The sequence below is a fragment of the Nymphaea colorata genome, chromosome 11, assembly GCF_008831285.2.
Source record: "Nymphaea colorata isolate Beijing-Zhang1983 chromosome 11, ASM883128v2, whole genome shotgun sequence".
Lineage (NCBI taxonomy): Eukaryota > Viridiplantae > Streptophyta > Magnoliopsida > Nymphaeales > Nymphaeaceae > Nymphaea > Nymphaea colorata.
The window spans coordinates 3,845,422-3,867,447 of NC_045148.1; the positions used below are offsets into that span (position 1 = coordinate 3,845,422).

At 36.8% G+C, this 22,026-nt stretch overlaps 1 protein-coding gene across 6 annotated transcripts; it reads left to right on the forward strand.

Annotated features, from left to right (window-relative positions):
* Nucleotides 1-320: 320 nt before the first annotated feature.
* Nucleotides 321-14,472, forward strand: LOC116264150 (protein NARROW LEAF 1-like). Of its 6 annotated transcripts, none has more exons than XM_031644195.2 (6): nucleotides 321-604; nucleotides 1,348-1,858; nucleotides 1,969-2,112; nucleotides 12,230-12,470; nucleotides 12,883-13,383; nucleotides 13,473-14,472. In XM_031644195.2, the coding sequence occupies exons 1-6, from the start codon at nucleotides 450-452 to the stop codon at nucleotides 13,922-13,924; spliced, it is 2,004 nt and encodes a 667-aa protein (XP_031500055.1). In that variant the 5' UTR covers nucleotides 321-449; the 3' UTR covers nucleotides 13,925-14,472. The 6 variants fall into 6 exon arrangements, with proteins under 6 accessions (XP_031500055.1, XP_031500057.1, XP_031500058.1 ...); XM_031644197.2 differs by having other exon boundaries at nucleotides 464-604; nucleotides 1,338-1,858; XM_031644198.2 differs by having other exon boundaries at nucleotides 465-604; nucleotides 1,308-1,858.
* Nucleotides 14,473-22,026: the final 7,554 nt, after the last annotated feature.

Consider the following 22,026-nt stretch of genomic DNA (forward strand, 5'->3'; position numbering starts at 1 on the left):
GAGAAAAGTGTTCGTCTTTGGAGACGTTTTTAATAACTTGACAGGTAACTAACCCTATGAGCTCATGATCCACATCACGGACATAATCGTCATCGACTACGTCGTTAGCATCACCCAGAAAAGTGTTGGCTCAGTTGCTAGCTGGTCCCATTGCCCTTTTACATCCCAAAGATGGCAGTAACAATCTTATCCTTTCGAACATAAACACATTATTGTGGGGGTGCGTACAAAAGTTTGAAGGCAAGAGAGAAAAACAAGGAGAAAAGGGAAGTATGGATACATACGTCGTTTTTACGACGTCCTTTTGAGGTTCCCTCTCCACAAGGCCGTGGTAACTACTGGACCCTAGGCAATGTGAGAAGTGAATGTTGTCAATTCAACACGAGAGTGACCGCTGAAGAGCGTGGCATTTGCTGCTCGCTGGCTAGATTCCTGCTCCTTTCTGCCAAATGGGTCAGCTCGTAGAAGCTCAGGAAGACCACCAAGCTCCTCTTCTTCCTCCTCCTTCCTCTCTCCCTTTTCAGGATAAGCTCAGATTGATTAATACTCAGTATCACCACCACCACTACAACCACCACCAACAAAAGGACTTCACTATGGATCAGTGAGCCTCTTTTATCTCTCTCTCCCCCATTATATAAGCAATAATGGTGTAGACACTGGAGGTTTATGTGGGTACAGTGGTTCCTCTTTGCTACCACTGTGCAAGTGTTGCATCTTCTTGTTTTTTTAAATGTTTTCCTCCTCGTATGGATTGATGATGCTTCTTGATTTATGGAAAAGTGGTATCTTTGCTTGCATCTTTCTATGTCGGTTTCTGTTTTTAGTGCCGAGGTTTCACATGTTGAGGTTGAGGTTGAGTATCTTTTCTCTTTCTTCTTTTCCTTCTTGGTTTCATTTCTGCTATGAAATATGCCACGAAAATTTGGTCTTTGCGTTTCTGTTGTACTTCCATGGCGGTTCTCTGCGTTTTGCTTTTTTCTTCCAATTGGGTGTGTTCCGAAACGCTTGCGCTCCCCGGTGTAGCGTCAGTTTTTGAAACGCTAACTTGGGCATTTTCCTTTTCCCAGTTCTCTTGTCATTGCGAAAGGAGTTTTGGGTTTTTACTCTTATTTCTTCAACTTTTTTTAAGATCCTTTTTGTATGACTGCAAGTCAAGATCATAGCATGACACTTTACCTTTTCCTTCCTCCTCTGAAGCCAAATGGATTACCTGCTGAGGTTTTCTTTTTCTTTCCTTTCTTCTCCGTCTCACTTGGGTGTCTCCTGCTATTTTGACTTTTATGCTCTGGTCTATGTCATTCCAGTGTACATATTCTAAGAGCATCTGAAAATAGTCTTGTATAGGCCTCGTGAAGAAATGGACAATAGTATATCTCTGGAGCTAGGGAGAAGAAACTCTAGTTCAACTCAGTCAGATGAATCATCTCTGGATCTTGAGCGAACTTACTGTGTTAATCAGTGTCTTCACTCGAATAGCCCACCACCACTCCAGGCAATTGCTTCAAGTGGCCAGCATTCTGAGGGCAATGCTGCCTACTTCCTATGGCCTACTTCTTCTAGATTGAATGATGCAGCTGAAGATAGGGCAAATTATTTTGGGAACCTTCAAAAGGGGGTGCTACCAGAGAACCTGGATCGATTACCCACCGGCCAACAAGCTACAACTCTTCTGGAATTGATGACGATAAGGGCATTTCACAGCAAAATATTGCGGCGTTACAGTCTTGGCACTGCTGTTGGCTTCCGAATCAGGCAAGGTGTGTTGACAGATATACCCGCTATCCTTGTCTTTGTTGCACGAAAAGTGCACAAGCAATGGCTTAACCACATCCAGTGCCTTCCCTCTGCACTTGAGGTAAATGTCAGTCGAATCCTGATTCATGACACAAACCGAAAGTTATCTATTGGCAAAATTTCTGCATGATTCTCTCTTAAATTTGCAACTGATAACTTTAACATGAGTAGGGACCAGGAGGCGTGTGGTGTGATGTGGATGTTGTGGAGTTTGCATATTATGGTGCTCCAGCGGCAACTCCTAAGGAACAGTTGTACAATGAGCTTGTAGATGGTTTGCGTGGAAGTGACCCAACCATTGGTTCAGGTTCCCAGGTATAACTTACAATTTCCTTTTCCGACACTTTCATGTTCACTAAATGTGACAATGGGCGTCTTCCCCTTAAGAAGGGTAGGGATGAAAGTCAACTTCATATCATGTAGTTGGCTTTATGTACATCTAGTCCTGCCTTGAAGCATTCTATTTTTGCAGATTTAGCGAATGAGGAAATCTTTTAGTGCACAAAATGAGTGTCATCTTTTAAAGTGCTATGGTATCTTAACATTTGACCTATAGATTCATATTGTGATATGATATGGCTATTTAAGTTGCTTCGATTGATCTTCTTAGATGCCAAACATGCCTTCCAGTCAAAAGTAGGAAGCTGCCATTGGTTGGCTTCTCAAGGCCTGCCAATCTAGACATTGGATTCATTTCTCTAATTGTATGATTACACTCACCTTCGGAGCTGTACGAGGTAATTAACTGAGAAACAGTTAGTACATTGGAGAAATTTCTAGCCTGAAAACAAATGAAACCTTAACAGGTTCTTTGAACAGGTCATCTAGTTGATCAAGCTCCTAAACCTGGTTCAACTATGAACGTAAATGCATATATCTGTACAATGACAAACTGAGGGAAAGAAATAAACACAAGCCTATCTAACAACAAGTGCACAAGATATTTGATTGGAAATTATTAATATGAATGAACCCCAAGCAAAGATCATCTTTGTTTTTACCAGGTTAAGGAAGTGCAAACCCATGGTTACAATTGGATTTTTATTGGCAAATTTTTCTTGGGTACTTTTGGGTGAGGTTTCTCTCATGAAAACCTGGGAAATTTCCAAAAAGAAAAGGAAAAAAAAATCTCAAATAAGAGGTTATAGAACACACAAAAAGCTAGAACAAAGATGTTAAATATGTCAAGCTTAAAAGAGTAAATGAGTTAGAATTTGCTAATTAAGCAAGTAATATCCTTGTTGTATAACAAATAACAAATAATGAAGAAATGAATAATTAAGTAACATATAACGCTGCATAAAAAATATAAAGAACACGTCTACAAGATTGAAAAGTTCAAGGCTCCAAATTTCAAGCTACAAGTATTCCAAGCTTTAAGAATAACCTTTTTTTAACAAAATGAAGCACTTGTTCTTGTGATTTTATCACAAGAAATTCAGTTTGGGGACAAATTGTAAGTCTCATGTTATTTTCTCAATGAAAAAATGTCTCATTCTGGTTTGACAATAAAAGCATGAGAAATTGAAAATCTTGGTGATATTTGTGACTATGTCACAAATCAAAGTTTCAGGTAGGATTTCCTGAAGAAACGTTGTCAACTCATGCAGACTGGTTCTAGGTGGAATTAATTTCCTTTTAATTATAAGAATCGTCCGGCAGACTTGACTCACCATCTACTTTTCTATGACCATTTTGTATCGTTTTCCTGTTCTTGGAAATTGCTTTTGACATCTTGAAGAGGATCTAATTTTTCTTGCTGTTCCTTCCGGCCATGATTTCACCACCAGAGATGTTCTTTCTAACAAATAAGGTCACTTCCTTCTCTAGTGTTCATATTACTCATGCCTTCCTAACTAGAGTATAAGGCCTTCGAGGATTGCCATGGGTAGAGGGTCTTCCTTTGACCATCGAATTTGTGAACAATCATAGTTCCTAGATTTTCTTTCATATGACTCATCTCCTTCACAACTAGAGACTAAGCCCTCCTAGGATTGCCATGACTTAATGGTTTCCTTTAACCGTCAAATTTGTGAAGAACGATACTTCCGAGATTACTCCCACCCCCCCACCCCCAATACTGTCTACAGAGAATTATCAGCTCAGCGTTTGGTCATGACTCATGAGCATGTCCTTGATGACCATTGAGGCTTTATTCATAGTTCATACATGTTTTCATGCTATGACTGTGTTAAGGGTTGTGTCAAAGCTATGCAAAAGATTCTTGTCGCCAGCTGCCTATCTTTTGGAAAGAAGCTTCATGAGTGGCGTGGAGAAATTTAAAGGATTGGCCTAGTAATTGAGTAAAAAACAGGTCTTTTATATTCGAACAAGCTGGAAAAATGACTAGATAAAATGGCACAATATTGGACTAATGCACAGGTGTTGGCAAGATATGGGTTTGTGACAGTGCCACTAGAGTGCCCTATTGCGAAAGAGTCAACTTCAAATTGAATACGATCAGTCCATCCCATCAAGGGTCATTGGAACAAGAGTTTCAGCGGTTGGCTATGTCCCTTCTCGAACAGCTGTTTTCGCAATTGAATCCGCAGTTTCTTAATAGACTAGCCTTCGAATCCTGTTCTATGTGTGTGGGTGTTCTACTATTCTATAGAATGTTGGCAAATCTTCTGAAATGGGATAATCGGATGTTCCTGAATAATATTTCAAGACAATAAGCAATTTAATTCATGTTTAAAAGCTTAATCCATGATGAAATTAATATTAAGAAAAGAGGAAAACGAAGACAAGGGAAAACAACATGATCAATTTATTTTTTTCAAAAAATGTGTTCTTTTCACGTTTGTTTTTCCTTTTTCTCTTTTTTAATATTAATATGACATCCAAAAATGTGTGATATCTATGGCTATGTTCTGTACTCATTTTAGCAGGATCTGTGATTATTACTTTACTATGGCTCTTCCCAATCCCAAACATTAGAAGTTCTGTAGACAAGTGCACTTCCAAAATAGTCACTGCTGCACTTCCAAAATAGTGGTGGTTCGTTCATAGTTAGTTTAGCAACTTGTAGATTACTCCAAATTTGCAGTTGAATAGAGCATTTCTTTTTTGGGTTGGCAAGTTGGAGTCACACTATACTGGTCTGATTGCCAAGGAAACAATAATACACCATTTTGCATATTATCAGGAGTTGGCAATCTGGTTACCACCTCTGATACACGGGTGCACCTGAAGTGTCGGTGTCAACTCGCCTGGACACGGGTGCAGGTACGGACACGCCTCTGAGAAGGCACGGACACGGTGCCTGGTGGTGTCGGGTACGGTCAACGTACCCAGGGTCGTATCTGACCTTTTCTGGACACAGTCAGTGCTGACTGACTCCTCTTTCATCCATTTTTTGATACCTTTTTTCACTGACCGACTCCTCTTTGACTTCTTTTTTTAGCCAACTGCTCCTCTCCCTTACCTTGTCTCTGCATCATCTTCATCTCCATCTTTCATATCATTTTTTCCTTGCTTCTTTTCCCACTTTTCACTGGCCAATGAGTTAAGTCCTTCCATTCTACAACACATTACAACTGCCGTGTTCTCTTTTCCACTTTCGTGACTGCAATTGCATACATGCTGTTATATATTGCTGTATCTGTAATTAGATGTTAAATATACAACATAGAATTTATATATTCAATACATTACAATATAATTGTATGCATTGTATTGGATTGTAATCTTAGTGAATGTGTTTTTCCATATTGTGTGTGTGTGTGTGTCTAGAGATTAATCTGAATTAGCCTTCTTTTTGTTCCTTGAAAGAGCTCTTTCAGATGGCTTCACTAACGCTTTGTTGCCATTTCATATGCTCCCTGTGATAGTGAACTAGACTATTGTTCTTGAACAGTTAATGCAGCTTGAATAGCTATGAGCCCTTACATAAAAGCATAAGAAATTACTATTTTGAATTTTGAATTGCACATGGGAAAAGAGTCACATGATTTACTGTTAAACCCCAAGTTGATGCTTTAGTAGTTCTTAAGTGGACCTTTATATGAGTCTCTAGCTCTTGAACTTGTGCTTCTTTGTTAACAAAATGTTGGTCTATCTTATTGTGTTTAGATAGAACAATATTTCTATTAGTAGAAGTTACACAAATGGAATATGGATGAGACAAGGGAAGGCTGAATTTTTTTTAATAACTCGTGAAAAATGTGGTAAATGTTGGAAAAACCAATTAGAACGTAAGGATCTCATTTTAAATTATGGCTTATGTATTGTAATTTATAGTGGTAATTCTTATGAGATACTTTAGTAGGGAGCCTAAATGTGTCAAAACTGTAAGTACCCTCACAAGCTTATGTGGGGATTTATTGCTTCTTCGACAAAAAAGACACATCCACTAGTTTCTAAATTTCACAATTCTTACTATTCGCATCCCTTTGTGGTTCTGTAACTTGTCCCCCAAAGTAACTGAACGGCTCATGATGCCACTTCTTTCTGAATGCTCTTCCTTCCTGATTATAATTCCTTGTACGGATTACTCATTCAAATAGTCTGATGCCTTCTTTTAAGTTGACTCTTTACCTTGTTTACATGTCTATTAATGGCTATTTTCTACAATCAATAATCCAGATCTTGTCTGAAAAATTATTAAATCTTATAATTAATCATCATTACATTTTTTAGTACTTACTGTAACACTGAGGAAGTTGCTTGTAACAATACAGCAGTCTTCCGATTTAAGCTAAAGATTTCTTTTTTCTTTTTTAACCTGGAAAGAAAGTTATGAGGTACAAAAAACTCTGAATAAACAATCTAAAACCAGAATTGCATCTCATACTATGTTCACTTTTCAAAAATGAATATAGAGGGAGTTCTTCTAGAGTACATTTAGATGTCAGTGTGCGTTGGGTCCAAAAATGAAATGGAAAAAAGATTTTTCTGGATCTTTTCCGTGGAAGAAGGGGAGATGTCAATAACTCATTAGGCCTTGAGCTTGAGAAAATATTGTAAAGGTCCTTGCTCAGTCATGTGACCTCACAAATATTATTTTTAATCTTTCTGAAGCAACTGTGTCACTTACAAAGAAAGAGTGCAAGCTCTTTGATGTTCCTCCTCCATGATGGAATAATGACTGATGCACCTCACCAGAAACAAGGACTTGCAAAACCACTTTGCAAAGATTTCAAACTGTACATGAGACCTCTAGCTCAACTAATACTTCCAGAACTTCAGCGTGAAACCATGATTTGTGATTTGTCCCCATTATTTGCTGTTCATAGATAATAGTTTCCTTTTCACATGATGTGTGAGGTTAGCTTAACCATACCTGGAACTTTTTAATCTATCAAGATTGTACTCAGTGTCACATATATCACAATATTTTCAAAAATATTGCATGATATTTTAAATGATATTAACAATAAAACTAAGAAAAACAAAAAAACATGCACTTAAAAACAAACTTTGTTTCCTTCATTTGCTCTATTGTAGTTCGTCTCATAGCCACAAACTATCTTTCTTGGGTTCTTGTCAGCAAGGTTTTTCTTGGGTATTTTTCAGCAAAACTTATTTATTTGAGAAAAATCTCGCAAAAATCTCGGAGATTAAACAAAAATTATAAAAATGAAAACATTAGGTAAAAATACAAGAATATAAGTATTGTATTGCATTTACGAGGTCCCGCTAAGTACCTAAAACAAGAGGAAATAAAACAATGAAACAAAAGTAAAAAATGAAAACAGAAAATAAAATAAAAATAAATGAAAAAATCACGATGAAATCACGTTGAAATCAAGATTAATTGATTTTTAACGTTTTTTCAGAATAGCATAATATTTTCTTTTTTTTTGTTTTCTTCATTTTTTCATTAATAACACGATATTTTTGAAAATATCACGATGTTTGTGTCTATGATTAGTCTAATGAAATCAATTTGTAATTACATGATTTACATTTATAGAGATTCATTTAAATCATTGTCACAAAAAATGTGTACGGGTATTATATGGTGAGGAATTTCTCGGGTATAATATGACAAAGTTGTTTATCTCGGGAATATCTCGAGAAAATCTCAGCAAACTTTTAAAAAATTTAAAACATTAATAAGTCCTGAAAATTATAAAAAATAAAAAATCATAAAAAATACGAAAAAACGTGAAAAAATATGTATAATACACGTATAATATGCGTTTATTTTTTTTTGGTGTTTTTTTAATAAAGACATGCTTTTTTCACGTTTTATATGGGTGACTGTGTTTTGGCGTATTATGCGTGCCTTTTTCAAATAAGACGTGTGTGACAATGATTTAAATGAGCAGAATTACACGTGCGAAATGATACAAATGAGACTTACGTGTCCTTTATTTGTACAAATATTAGATCATTAATAAGTTTAACTTGTAATTACATCTACAGAGATTTATTAAATGATTAGAATCACAAGTACATAATTTACGAACGGCAGACCCTTCATTTGCTCTATTGTAGTTCATCTAATGAAATTAATTTGTAATGGCATCCATAAAGATTCATTTAAGTGGTCTACACAAGTACATAATGAAGTGAACGAGATTTAGGTCCTTCATTTGCATAGTTGTAATTCGTCCAATGAGTTTAACTTGTAATTAAATCTATTAATGTTAATATCATCATGGTTTCAAATTTAAACCTAAACTAAATTGTTTTCCATCCATCATTAGAACATTCTTTTTATCACTTTTATCTAGTTCTATTTATGTTCTCTTATTAGTTTCTGATTTATTCCAACTTTTCCTAATCTTTTTTATTTTTTTCATTTTTTTAAATTTCCGGAGTTTTCCCCAAGATTTTCCCAAGAAAAATAACTTTGAAGAAAAATACCCAAGAAAAATCTTGCTGTTTGTCTATCTTCTGTTTAATGTCTTAAGATCAGTTTGTGGAGTTAAGTGAAATGTTGGAAGCAATTCGGTAGATTCAGCTGCCACAACGTTGCACAAATCGTATGAAAGTACCACCAGGATAATCTCCTTGGAATTGAACATCTGATCTGCTAGAAAGCTGTCCAGTTCTTTAGATAATCATTCATGATTCTGTTACAACTTCCATATTCTAATGCATGTGATTGCAGTGCCTTTACCTTGTGTCCCTTCAAAGGATTTTAGCATTCTCACTATCTTGTATATTTCAAAAGTTCTGAGAACTGTCAAGAAATGTCATGATATGATGGTAGTAAGCAAATGTTTATTGGGCTGAAATACCTTTCTTGTTCATGTATTTGATAGATAGACATATAGGCATGGAAAGTGATGTGATGTGCCGAAGTCAATTGAAATGGTTGTGCTCAAATTCAAGGCTGATGAAATGCATTTGGAAAACAGACTGTTAAGTCAATCTAATAAATTTGCACCATGCATGTTCTCAGAGATCAGGCAAATCTGGAAGAATATTGCTCAAACATGAAGTTACCAGCAACCAAATCTTGCAGAAGCCAGTGAAAACCTGAAATCTAGCTAGTTATAGAGAAACCTCAAGCCAATACCTAAAAAACCTGCTAGTAACACATGTTTCTTTTCTAGCAATCAATTCTTAATTTTGAAAGTCTTGGTTAAATTTTCCTCAGTTGTTCAAGCTGTGGATGCAGAAAGGTGGAATAATTTTTTCAGATGGGTAGCTAAGCTGAGTTTTTCCTATACCTGTATGCTAAACAAAGTCCTAGCCATGTGGTTATGTGCATACAGTGCCACTTCCATTGTTCAATTTGCTTTCGTTTCCATGATGAGGGACACTGCTACTATTTTGGTACATGACCTCTTCTTTGCCACTAGGGAAGACTTGCCCAGCATTTGTCCTTGGAGCTGTAAAGAGATGAATATCAATCTGTCTTTGCCAACCCATAATCATAAGTACCCCTTGGGAATTTCTCATAAGCTATTGTAAAAATTTGTTTCTTTGGGAAATCATGGGAATTAAAAAACTTAATAGAAACAGTTTGTAAAATTATAGTTTTTCTACTAACTTTCTTATGAGACTGTTAGACAAACGATCAAAAATAATTTTAAAGATTTTAGAAGAAAAGAATATGGTTTATATACATTTAAAATACCTATAAATGAAGTTATTTTTGAAGCAGAAAGTATCACAATATTTTCACGTGAGCATTGCAAGATTTTCAAGAACTTTTTTTGTGATATTTTCAAAAATATTTTCTACTAATACATTTCCCTTTTGTTTTAACTTTTGGCGATAAAATGGTCATCCTTCTCTCATGTAAGTATAATTAATTATGATCACATAGCATTCACAAACTTCAATCCTGTTGGTTTGGTCTATAATATAATACAAAGTTGGTGTTCCATGTCATTGTTTATCAGATATGGTTTGTAGAGATCTATTCACATGGACGTGGATACTGAAACAAGCACAGTTTATATAAAGTTGGTATAACATAATACGTCTCAATCATTGGGATGTGGGGATATTGCCTTATGCATGTTATGAGTATAACTTTTTACGCTCAAGACATAGAACAAGAATATACAATTTCAAGCAAAAACTTGAAGATAGCTTTAGATTAAACCACTACAGTTTTAAAAATAATCAAATTACCAAACCAACTTGAAGTTGTAGTTGAACACTTGAACTGCAATATAATTGATAACTTTTTTTTAAGGATGAATTTCAATGCAAAATAAGTACTCAAAATCATACAAAAGAAAAGAAATACAAAGTAACAGAATAAAGGCTGTTTCCATGGAGTGTTCAGCTGACATATTCAATATTAATGTAAGACATATTTGGGGGCCATGGGGAGTGAAGTTCCTGTTGTGAATGAGGCTGATATCAGTCAGAAATATTACTGACCATAAGGCTGATAACAGCCAAGACGATCTTCAATCAAAAGAGCACCAATATCACAACTTGAAAACAGAACGGATTTGAATGGAAAATTTATTTAAAACCAGCAATAATACTGTTAAGAACAGTAAAATTACAACTGGGAGCGCCTCTTATTTATATACAACCCCATAAAAAATAAAGAAAAAGGGCTCTTAAAGTGCTAACCATTGGAGCTGGTCCAACAACTAGCTCCAATCTGGTCAAACTCCATATTTGTCCAGATTGAAAAATAAATACGAAAAATAAACTATACAAAAGTTTTTAGGAACATTCTTTGCAATGAGTTCTTGTAGTTTCGACGATATATCAGTTTTTTCTTTCAGATAGTCCATTTTATTAGGATGTTCTTGAGCAAAATCTTTGATTAATTATTTCATAGCTTTCTAAATAACTCTTAAGCTCATTTGTCATGTACTCTCCTCTGAATCGGTTCTTAGGATATTTTTTTTAGTATTGAATACCTCCAATCTAAACTTTAGATAATAAATCCAACAATATCTTGTAACATTATCAACAAATTCTTGTAAAATTATCAACAAAAATCACATAATATGAGAATCCCCCTTCAAACAACATCAAAGTAAAGATGGTTGTTACTCCAAAAGGAACAGACAGTCATTACATTCAAAATTTTCAATACAAAATTCTTTGATATGAGCAAGCAACGACAATTTGTTTAATGATGATGTCCTAATCTTTGATGCAAAATATCTATATCAATATTTTTGGCAAGATTAATACATAGATTACCCATGTAACACAAGTCTCCATTCTTAAAACCTTCCCCAGTCAACTTCCCGGATTGGCAACCCTAAATCCAACATTTATTTGACAAGAAGATTGCATCAAAATCAAGGTTCGTTATTTATGAAACCAAAAGTTGATTAGGATTAGGTTCTGGAGAATAGCTCAATTTTGGTGAAATTAGACAACGTTGAAGAAAACAGAGGTCCTTCCCTTTCTCAGTTTGTGTTGGGTTAAGATTGGTAACTGGTAAGTATCAACTTGTTTCTTACATTTTGATGTAAGATATATGTGTTTCTTTATCCTGCCATCTTTGTGGTTATTCTTCTTGTGGGAAAGGAATGGGTAATCTGTAGAAAGAACCATCTTTCATTGTTTCTTCTAGAACTAACGTTAAATTTCAAAGAACTGATCTTGGGACCCCCCTTATCTCTAATGCATAGCCTCTCTTTATGGAACAAAAGTTCTTTACTGTTTTCTTTCCAAGCAGTACTGTGATTTTTCACATAAAATTGTTAGTGCATATTTATCTCCTCGTGTGTGTGATAAAACTGAAAATGACTTATATACCAAGTCGATTATTTTACTTTGCAAAGGAATGAGATCATATATCAAATGCCAGTTTTCTAGCATATCAAAAAGGCAATTCTCCTATATAGAATTAACATGAACATCTTTACTATATATTACCTGTGTGCTTCTTTTGTTCTCTTCGTATGTGATACTTGCTAGTGGATATATTTTTTTGTTGTTCATGAGAACCATAGGAATGTGTACCTTTCTTTTTTTCAGTTACTGCTTGTCTGTTGCTGTGTATTTTCACGTAATATGTCTTTTGGCTTACTTAATGCATCAGGTTGCAAGTCAGGAGACATATGGAACACTTGGTGCAATTGTGAAAAGTCGAACAGGAAACAGACAGATTGGTTTTCTCACAAATAGGCATGTTGCAGTTGATTTAGACTATCCAAATCAGAAGATGTTTCATCCTTTGCCACCTAACCTTGGCCCAGGTGTATATCTTGGTGCAGTGGAGAGGGCAACATCATTTATCACTGATGATCTTTGGTATGGAATATTTGCAGGAACTAACCCAGGTAAGATGGTTAATTCTGATTCTTTGCAAAATGATCATTTGGCCTGACTGCAAAGTTGGCAAAAGAGTCCTCATATTTCTTTGTCAGTAAAAAATTTTTTTTTTCTTGGAGAGGTACCATTTCACCAATCGAGTCACAGTTACCTGATGTTGATAACTTGATACCTCACAATTTTCCACAAAGTGGATATGAGACATATAACCTGTACAAGTTTCAGCCTTTTTCAGCAGTTATGTACCCATACAGTTGAAGGTTTTCAAGGTTCTTGTTCCAAATCTCTAATTTTTTGGCCCATCTCCAAGTGTGGCCTTGGTTTTGAACATCTGGAAGTATGATATGGAACCTGTCCTTTACATTTTTTGTTGTCTTTGAATGTTCATGGCCTCATCTGAATGATTTAATGTGCATGCAGAGACATTTGTAAGAGCAGATGGTGCCTTTGTTCCTTTTGCAGACAGTTTTGATGTTTCCAGTGTGACTACATCCATAAAAGGCATTGGTGAAATTGGTGATGTCAAGGTTGTGGACTTGCAATCACCTATAAATAGCCTTATAGGGAAGAAGGTCATTAAGATTGGAAGAAGCTCTGGTTTAACAACTGGAACAGTTATGGCTTATGCACTTGAGTACAATGATGAGAAAGGAATCTGCTTCTTGACTGATTTTCTTGTCGTTGGTGAAAATCATCAGACTTTTGACCTGGAGGGTGACAGTGGGAGCCTTATTCTATTGACTGGTGATGGTGTTGAGAAACCAAGACCCATAGGGATCATATGGGGTGGCACAGCTAACCGTGGGAGGTTGAAGCTGAAAAATGGGCAGGGCCCTCAGAACTGGACCAGTGGGGTAGACCTTGGCCGGCTTCTTGATCTTCTTGAACTTGACCTTGTAACAAGTGATGAAGGACTTCAAGGTTAGTGTTTTTTCATCATGCTATTTTTTTGCTGATATTCTTAAATTAGGCCACCTAAAATATTTGACTTCTAATTCCATGATAAGCAGAAGCTCTCAATGAGCAAAGACGAAGCTCAGCTGCAGCTATTGGTTCTGCTGTAGGAGAATCATCTCCATTGGGTTATCCGACGGATGGCACATTGCAGAGAGACAGAGTAGAAGACATTTATGAGCCTCTTGGTCTAACCATCCAGCCTTTACCTGAAGGTATGCGAGGGCCTGGAATTAACCCCATATTTGATCATCCTGAGTTTGGTGTAGGTGTTGCAGAAACTAGTGTAGAGCATGAATTTATGCCAAGTTCCAGTGGTACATACAAAAGGCAACATGACCATGATGGTGAGATGGAGCAAAAGACCCTTTCTGCTTTGAAAAACTTTTCAAACCAAGATATCAGCATTGGATTGCACATAGGTGAACGGGAACTGAAGAGACCACGTGGTGACTCTGTGTCTCTCAATGAAGAGCATGACAATAATGGTGATAATGGAAGTAGCTAATGTTATCTTATTCCTCCTGTATGTTATCTAACATGTTGGCTAGTTCAGCCTGTGCTGCGGCTTATTTGATGAGGAAACCGATCGATCAGTTGTCGGAGAAGATTTTTGGATGGATGCTTCTGGATCATGCAGAAGCGATGGGGCAATATACTGGAAAAAATGCCAATGGCTACTCCCTTTCCGTAAAAAATATCCACACTTTAGGTTCCTCTGTTCATTAGCTCTGAGATATTCTTAAGAGAAGGCATGGACTTACATGTCTCCCAAGGGAACTTCTAATTTATGTCATTGTAGCTAAGAACAGGTATGTTGTAAGCTTTGTAATACCTAATCAAGCATGTGCCTTGCTATACACATCCCTGTGACTTTGTGCAACTACATTGAGGCTGAAATTGCTTATAAAGGGCATGTAGATTATAATATAGAGAGACGAGTCACAGTGATAAGGTTTTTGCAACATATCACTAAGGGGTTCAATTAAGCACTTTGAAGTCTGAATATTGGATTTTCAATTAATGCCACCTGAGCTGTGGATTTAGTTGCTTTCATTTTAATTAGTTATGGTCCTTTCGTTCCATATACCAGTGCCAATTAGTGAATTGTCTGTTGGGTTTTTGACATGGGCAGTTTATCCTTACTATGTCGTTCCACTAAAATAAAATGCTTTCAATCATGTCATAGAGGCTTAAGTGGTTATCGTGTAAAAAAATGTAAGCTCCCCTGGTGAAATCTTCTTATCCTTTTGTGTTTCATCTTGTCTTTTTAAATTCCTTGAACGTGCCTCATTCCCTTGAAGATAGAATAAGTCTGTTTTTGTAAACAAAAAGAAATAAAAGTGGAAAAAAAACAATATTTATTGTTTCTGGACTGTAATAGTCTGCATCCAGTTTTGTTAGCTTTATCTCTCTTGCTGATAGTGGGCCGTTCTATTTATAAGATCATGATACAGATCTAGTTCTTGGGCTTTTGGATTTGATATAAACTGATGCATATTTTTCAACTGTAATTGTTCCTGCACCATTTGGATATATCTTGGACAAGATTTTGCTTTCATTTGGATCATGTCAATGATTTCTTGCTTTTTTATCTGCTATAGGCGATGATTTCTTCTTTGACACATCGAATGAAACAGGATTCATTTCATATAGCACTTGTAATCTGGTGGTGCAGATAGTTGTCTTTTGAGAGAGCGGGAGAGAGGTTTATGGGCAACTTCATATAATTTTTCAGATTTGCTGGGACTTCGATAGCATATATTTTCATGAGCGGAATATTGTGCAACTTGAACCTGGGTTCCTAATCTCTGCAGAAAATTTGTAATTTAATTGCATCCAAAAACTTGATATCCGAACCCAAAACAAGAAAATGAATATGGCAACATAAATGGAGGCACTTAACTTCCCCCAAATAATCTTGAAGTTGTAAAATGCTTGAAAAAATGAGATTACAACCTCCTAAGCTTCATTGGAGGTGATTATTGTAATTAAGATATACTGAAGTCCTCCCCCTGTGAAGCCGATATAAAGACCATGAAATTCATTGCTTGAGTCAACGAAAAAAAGAGCTTCACAAAAAATTGCAAAGCTTTCATTCCTCACATCGCAACTTTTCTTTTTCTCTCACTTCCACCTCTCTCAAAAGGCCCATTTAGTTGACCGTTATTTCAAAAACCTCTTAGTGTCGCAATATTTCCAACTCATATTCTTTATATTTCTCTACAGTTCCTGCCCCAAAAAGTTTGATATCAACGGTTCATTTGCGAACGTATGAGATCAAGCTTTGGCAACTCCAGCTTCAAGTCTTCTCAAAATCAAGTGACAATATTTGAGGGTGGAAGTTACGATTTTTTTAGTCCCCAATTGAAAACCCTTTTCATATCATAAGATCTTTGGAGGTCGTTTTTGAAGGATATGAAGAACTCGATGACGATGTGACTTTGCATCATGGACTCCAGCGAAGCAAAAGGAACTCAAAGAAAGCATGAAAAAGATGCAAAAGCGCTCCTCTTCATCAAACAAGGGGTAAGTAAATCAAACTTTCATCATATTATGAATGCTTTCAAATCAAAAGAAACATGAAACATCTTGAAAAAGAAAAAATTCAAGGTCTAGACAAAATCAAATCAAGTAAACTTCGATCTCTTTGGAGAGTGGACTCCTTAGGAGTGCCAATGGCAATATTCTCAGTAGGATCATTCATCAAGACGCGATGCTGATCTTCTTTTTTGAACTTGGGAAAATTCTAGCAACTCTAAAAGAGATGGATCAAACTTGATGGCTGCTCGTTTCCTAATATTGGTGATTCAGCATGAAAAAAATTTCAATCTTGCATATAGACCATAAATATAAGAAAAATATTACTTATGCTTGCCTCCGTTTGTCCATGTGGAAACACACAAGATGACCATTTTTGGCACCTTTACTGGGGGCAATCAGACGAAGGCTAAGCTTTGTGATCTAAAGTATAAAACTCGATTATCATCCTGATCTTGTTTGAACAAAATCAAATGTGCACTAGTTTTGAAAATGTACAATTTGAAAATCTAGGTGGACCATTAGAATTATGGATTTTATGAACCAGAGAACTCAAGAGAATGATAGTTCATGTCCCAGCTCATCACAAGCCTATACATAATGAACTTAGACTAATATGAAGCATGCAAACTAGATCACATGTAATCGAGATTTGGTGTCTACCGTGTTTGGGTTTATGGGAAGTGGACCTAGAGTTATATTTTGAATCCAAATTTGAATTTGATGATTATAAACCTAACTTTTTATGGTTCAGGTCTAGATTTAAGTTCATGATACTGTTTCTGGGGTTTAGAAATAATGATCCAAAATCCAAGGTTTAAGTTTTAGATTCAATACTCGAGATTGAAGATCCAAAATTCAATATCTATCAAGGTTTTGTCTAGACCTAGCATCTCATGAATTCAATATTCAAGATCAAGATCTAGTATCATGTTTTAGACTCAAAATGAAGATATGATATTATTAGGGTTTGGCTGCTAAATCCAAAATGGAGATCCAAAATTATCAAGATTTGATCCTAGGTCTGAGATCAAGATATCTGATCCAAAACTTAATTATTGCCTATGTCCAATACATGGGTTCATGTCTTCATGATTGAACCTATCTAAGGTTTCAGGGCATGATTAATTAAGTTTTCATATCGTAGCCTTCAATATCTAATATTAATTAGCTCATATGGATAGGCCAAGAGACCTAATTCTAAGAGTTGTAGGGGTCAGGTTGGAGATTCTAAGATCACTCTGGATTTGGTCTTAGAAGACTGACTAAGGGTCGACCTAAGGTTGGGTCCTAATCACACATGACATGGGATTTTTGAAAACATGTTTTATAAAAAGGGTTTGATTTTAGGGGGAACATATTTTGGAAAACTATACTTTTGAAAGTGTGTTCAAGTAGAGCTTAGGATAATACATGACTTCCACATGCTGTATTAATGTCACACGGCATGACATCGATCAAGTCAATCTAGGTTTTATACGAGTTGTGCTAGTGCTTTTTTAAAAATTATATGCAGATGCATGATCATACGTGATTTGATAAAAAGAAACTACGTGCTTAATGCTTTAAGTTAAAACTATATATTGGGAAAATTAAATACTGAAATGGAAAGGGAGAGAAGGGAAAGGGGAGGCATAACTGGCTTCCAATCCCCAACCTAAGGTCGTTGAATTTAAATCTATCTCGTAAAGCAAGTATACACTAATCTATAGCATGCTTAGAAAGAAACTAGCCTAGGTGCAGACAATAAACTACTCTAAGCAGGAAATAACCTCAACTGAACGTGCTTAAAAGCATAAAAAGAAACTAAGACATGCTACTAAGAAAACAGAAAAATGAAAGAACTAAACTGGAAATAAGAAAAAAAGAAGAAGAAATAAGAAATTACCTGAACCGCAGACTTGAACTTGGAGTTGACTCCGAATCACAACCCAACAGACCCAGTCGAGCCTTTACTACTTGGTTACACTCACCATTATTGGGGCTTGTGCCAAGCCTTCAGACAAGACTGCAAGTGTCCTCTTTAAAAGACAATTTAATTTTTTCTTAAGCTTGAGCTTGGGTACTCTTTTGGGTTTTCCCTAAATTTGCTGTACTAGACAAGCAGTTTAAGAATTGTGTGTAAAGAGAGGGGGAACGACCTCCTTTATAAGCTCAATGAAATATAAACTCCCTAAAACTTTAGTTACATGTTAAACTCTTCTTGGTGATTGTGCCTCTTGAAAACAACAGGTTAAGGCATGGTTGGCAAACCCTTCCTTGGATCGGTTGCCAACTAGGTCACCGAGTCAATGACTTGACTTGGTAACTTGTCCGAGTTAGGTCTCAAAAGCTCAAGGTGTTCTCCTCATTCTTTTAGCGGTTGTCAAAGATGAAATTTGAAAAGTCTTTCTTTTGACAGTTGCTAAAGATGAAAGAATCTTAAAAAACCTTCTAAAAATCGTAACAACCATCAGGTGTCATTATGAACACCCTTTTCAAGGGAGATAGTCCTCACACATGGACTGTTTTCAAGGAAGAGAGAGAGATTCATAAACATGGCCAAACTCTCTTTCTCATTTTTCTCACCCTCTTTTCAACTGTATCAAATTGAATTTGGGGGATTCCAACCCGACTATGTGATTCTGAATGATCTGAGGAATCCAAACCCAAAATCCTTTGAAAATTGGGTGTATACATGTCAAACCTTAAATCATGACTTTCTAACTGATTCAAGTTGACATCAGGTGATTCCGATCACCGAATTTGACAACCACACAGGTCAACTTATAAAAATTTACATTATATCATACATTCTTTCGTACATAAAACAGTTTTTTTTATTCATTTTGGAGACAATTCAACATGGAATTCAGACTAATATGCAAAAAGTAATGCACAATTCATAAAAAATTGTATATGTTGACATGCAGCATATAATATGAAATTGAGAGAGATATATTTGATGCTAGCCTTGTATTATGTATGTATCTAGGTATAACGAATCTAGATGTTGAACCTAGATCCAGGATATATATGTAATTTTGAGATCCAGAGCAAGTTTTGAATCTAAAGAAAGTTCTAGAAAGCATATCTAGATATGATGTTCTGATAAGAATTAGAGATTTTATAAAGAAATTTGGACATGACATCTGGATTTGAACAGATACAAATTACAGATTTGGCGATCAATATAGAGATCTGGAGAAAGTGATTTGGATAATTCTGCCCCTAGCACAAAAATTGAGCTCTGAGAGTCAGTGGGCAGATTGACCACACTGGGATGTGGGTCGAACCAAGATACATGGCTCATTTGCTCCTCCAAAATCTCATTTTTCTAAAATTATGGTAATCAAAATGACCGAGTGATGTCAAAGGGTAAAATGGAAAACAAGATCTAGGGCATGTCTGCACGAATTGAGCTTTGGAATACTCTACCAATAGATATCTGAACGCAATGATGCAAAGAAATTTGAAATTTAGTTCTTGGACTTATCAGGAATGGGTTCATAAGATGAGGTACTCGTGGAATATGCCTGGAACTGCACAAGCCGTACTGAATCTATGAAAATGGAAATGAACTCAATCTATGGAGAGGTAACTCGGATTAAGCTTGGAATACTCAGATCCACTACTGAAAAATATGATCTCAGCTCAGTGCAGGCTTACTTGCTCAGGTTGAGCTTGAATTAGGCTTGGATCTTGCCAAATAAGTGAGAGAATGGCACTGCACTGTCAAGACAACTACTCTAAAGCTCAAATCTGTATTATAGAACTGAAAATAAATTTGGAAATACTCATGTCGCACTGATGTGAATCTATTTGAGCTCGATCAGGTTTGACAAGGTTTTGGTGGTCTATAAATGGCAAGTGATTCGACTCAAGGAGATGCTTGGGTTAAAGTGAGCTGTTTCTAATCTAAGTTGAGGCTCGCAAGCTGACTCTAACATCTCTTGAAGACTTGTATGGGTGAGAACAATCTTGATTGAACTAACTTCAGTTCCGATGTTCATTAACAAAATGTGGTAAGACTCAAGGGCAAAATGGTCATTTGGTAAAGTGTTGGCAACCTAGGGGATCCTGATCTAGGTGTTAGTCACCTATGCAAAATGGGTTTAGCTTTAGTACTTGTCAATGAACCCTACATTTGAAGTGCGACTAAATAAATTAGTTCAAAAACATTATGGTGAAGGGTAAAATGGTCATTTGGTCATCATGAAAATTTGAGAGTGTTTACAACCAACGACCTCTTGATAGACTTGGGTGCCATAGAGTAGTTCTAGGAATGGTGCAAACATGAGGATACTGCCCAATAATCCATAGACAAGCATGCAAACCAACGAGGGGGGGATACATCATCCCGATTATGAACAGATCAAAAGACAAGAGTTTTTATGGGAACTATTGTCTCGATAAAAGACATGACAAGACTAACAATACAGATAGGTGACAACTCAACATTTTTTTCTTCAATGTTCCTCGCCTGGCTTCAAGAACTTGAGCTTTTTCCTTGACTGTTGCCTTTATGGTAGAGTTCCCCTGGTATCAGTTTGGCCGGGTAAAGTGATAGGCTCTAGGCATCTATCTTCATTCTTGCCTAGGCCCTTGAATGGCTTGCACCTGTGCATTAGCAGCAAAAGGTAACCTCTTGGGTTCTGCATAAAAAGAGCTCAAAGTGGAGGATTCCTTGCTACATTGACTATATTACCAACTCTGAAAAACTGCAGCATTTCTCAGTGCGTAAACAGATTTACCTCATGCCTGGGCTTCTTCAAGTTCAGCATCTCTAGACTCTCGTTGAGTGACGCTTCCACTAGCTCACAAGTGATCGATACATCCATTATGCATAATGGTTGTGGGATCACCAGCTGTGATATTCATTCCTCAGGGTCTTCTACCAAAACAATGGCGATGATACTCCCCCCATTCTATTTGATATACTGGTGAAACATTGAGGCAATGACATTGGCATTGTAAATCCATGGTTGGCCCAACAACATATTGTAAGATGACGGCATGTTTGCCACATAGAATACAATTGAATAAAGAGAATAATGATGTACAAGTCTAGCATAATTTACCATTTTGCTCTCTTGGAATGGTTTTCAAACTCAAACATGGTTATAAAGTCAAGGTTTCCTCTTTTATTTTGACGCTCAAGTGTAAGACCCTGCCCTGACCCATGGCCAGGGACGGCTTGGTCTGGCCTGGACAAGGATGGGCTGGTCCGGCTAGGGATGGTTTGATATGAAGAGGCCATGGAGGAGGCACTTACCTAGTCCCAATGAAACAAACAACAAGCCATAGGTCGGCAGCAGCAAACAGTCCAAAATTTATGATAGACCAGAGGTCATTGGTGTTTCTCCCTACACGCGCGAAGCGATCACCTACAACACTTATATAGGAAACACTGTTGGTGAAAGGGGCACCGGCCGCTCAACGCGTAGCCCCTACGGAATGACGGGTGGGACACTTGGTACCATCAGATGGACAGATTTTGAATGTGGCACCTTGGAGGGAACAAATGTTGATAGATGGCAGCCGGGCAGCAATGCCAGGCCATGCCTAGCAGTTGCAGGCCAAGGAAACGTGTCAGATAACAGCCTTGCAGCCAGGTGGCTAGCGGGCAGCAGTGCCCGTGGCCAACCACTCGCTCGACGTGGGCAGCAGTTTCTAGATGGGTGGCCGACGGGCGGTTAGAGCCGGCAGCCACATGTGAATCTCGGAGGGATAGTTTTGCCACATTGGTTTTGAAATTTGAACTATGTAATAGCTCTGGCCGAGTACTTAAACCAAGCCGAGCAGTGTATAGATAGATCACATTTATTGTTTTGAATCTTGTAAGTTTTGCTTGTGAAGAATGAGACTAAGTCCTCGAGTTGAGGCAAAACTGGTTGTCCCTTTTTCCTTTGAGTTTCTATATGGGTAGTGATTTGACTGGTAAGTCTAACATGTAGACTTATGCCATGCAGGTGAAGAATGAAAGAAAAATTTATCCCTGTAACAGTTGGTATCAAAGCCCAGAGTATAACGATGACTAGTGGTGCTGAGTCCCAGGGGACGAAACTCTCACTTGGAGGAATCTGTTGG

Excerpts from the sequence above, each read along its gene's own strand:
- LOC116264150 (XM_031644195.2), top strand. The coding sequence starts at position 450 with ATGGGTCAGCTCGTAGAAGCTCAGGAAGACCACCAAGCTCCTCTTCTT. Across the intron at positions 605-1,347 it reads AAGGACTTCACTATGGATCA|GCCTCGTGAAGAAATGGACA; the intron begins GTGAGCCTCTTT and ends AGTCTTGTATAG. Across the intron at positions 1,859-1,968 it reads GCCTTCCCTCTGCACTTGAG|GGACCAGGAGGCGTGTGGTG; the intron begins GTAAATGTCAGT and ends TAACATGAGTAG.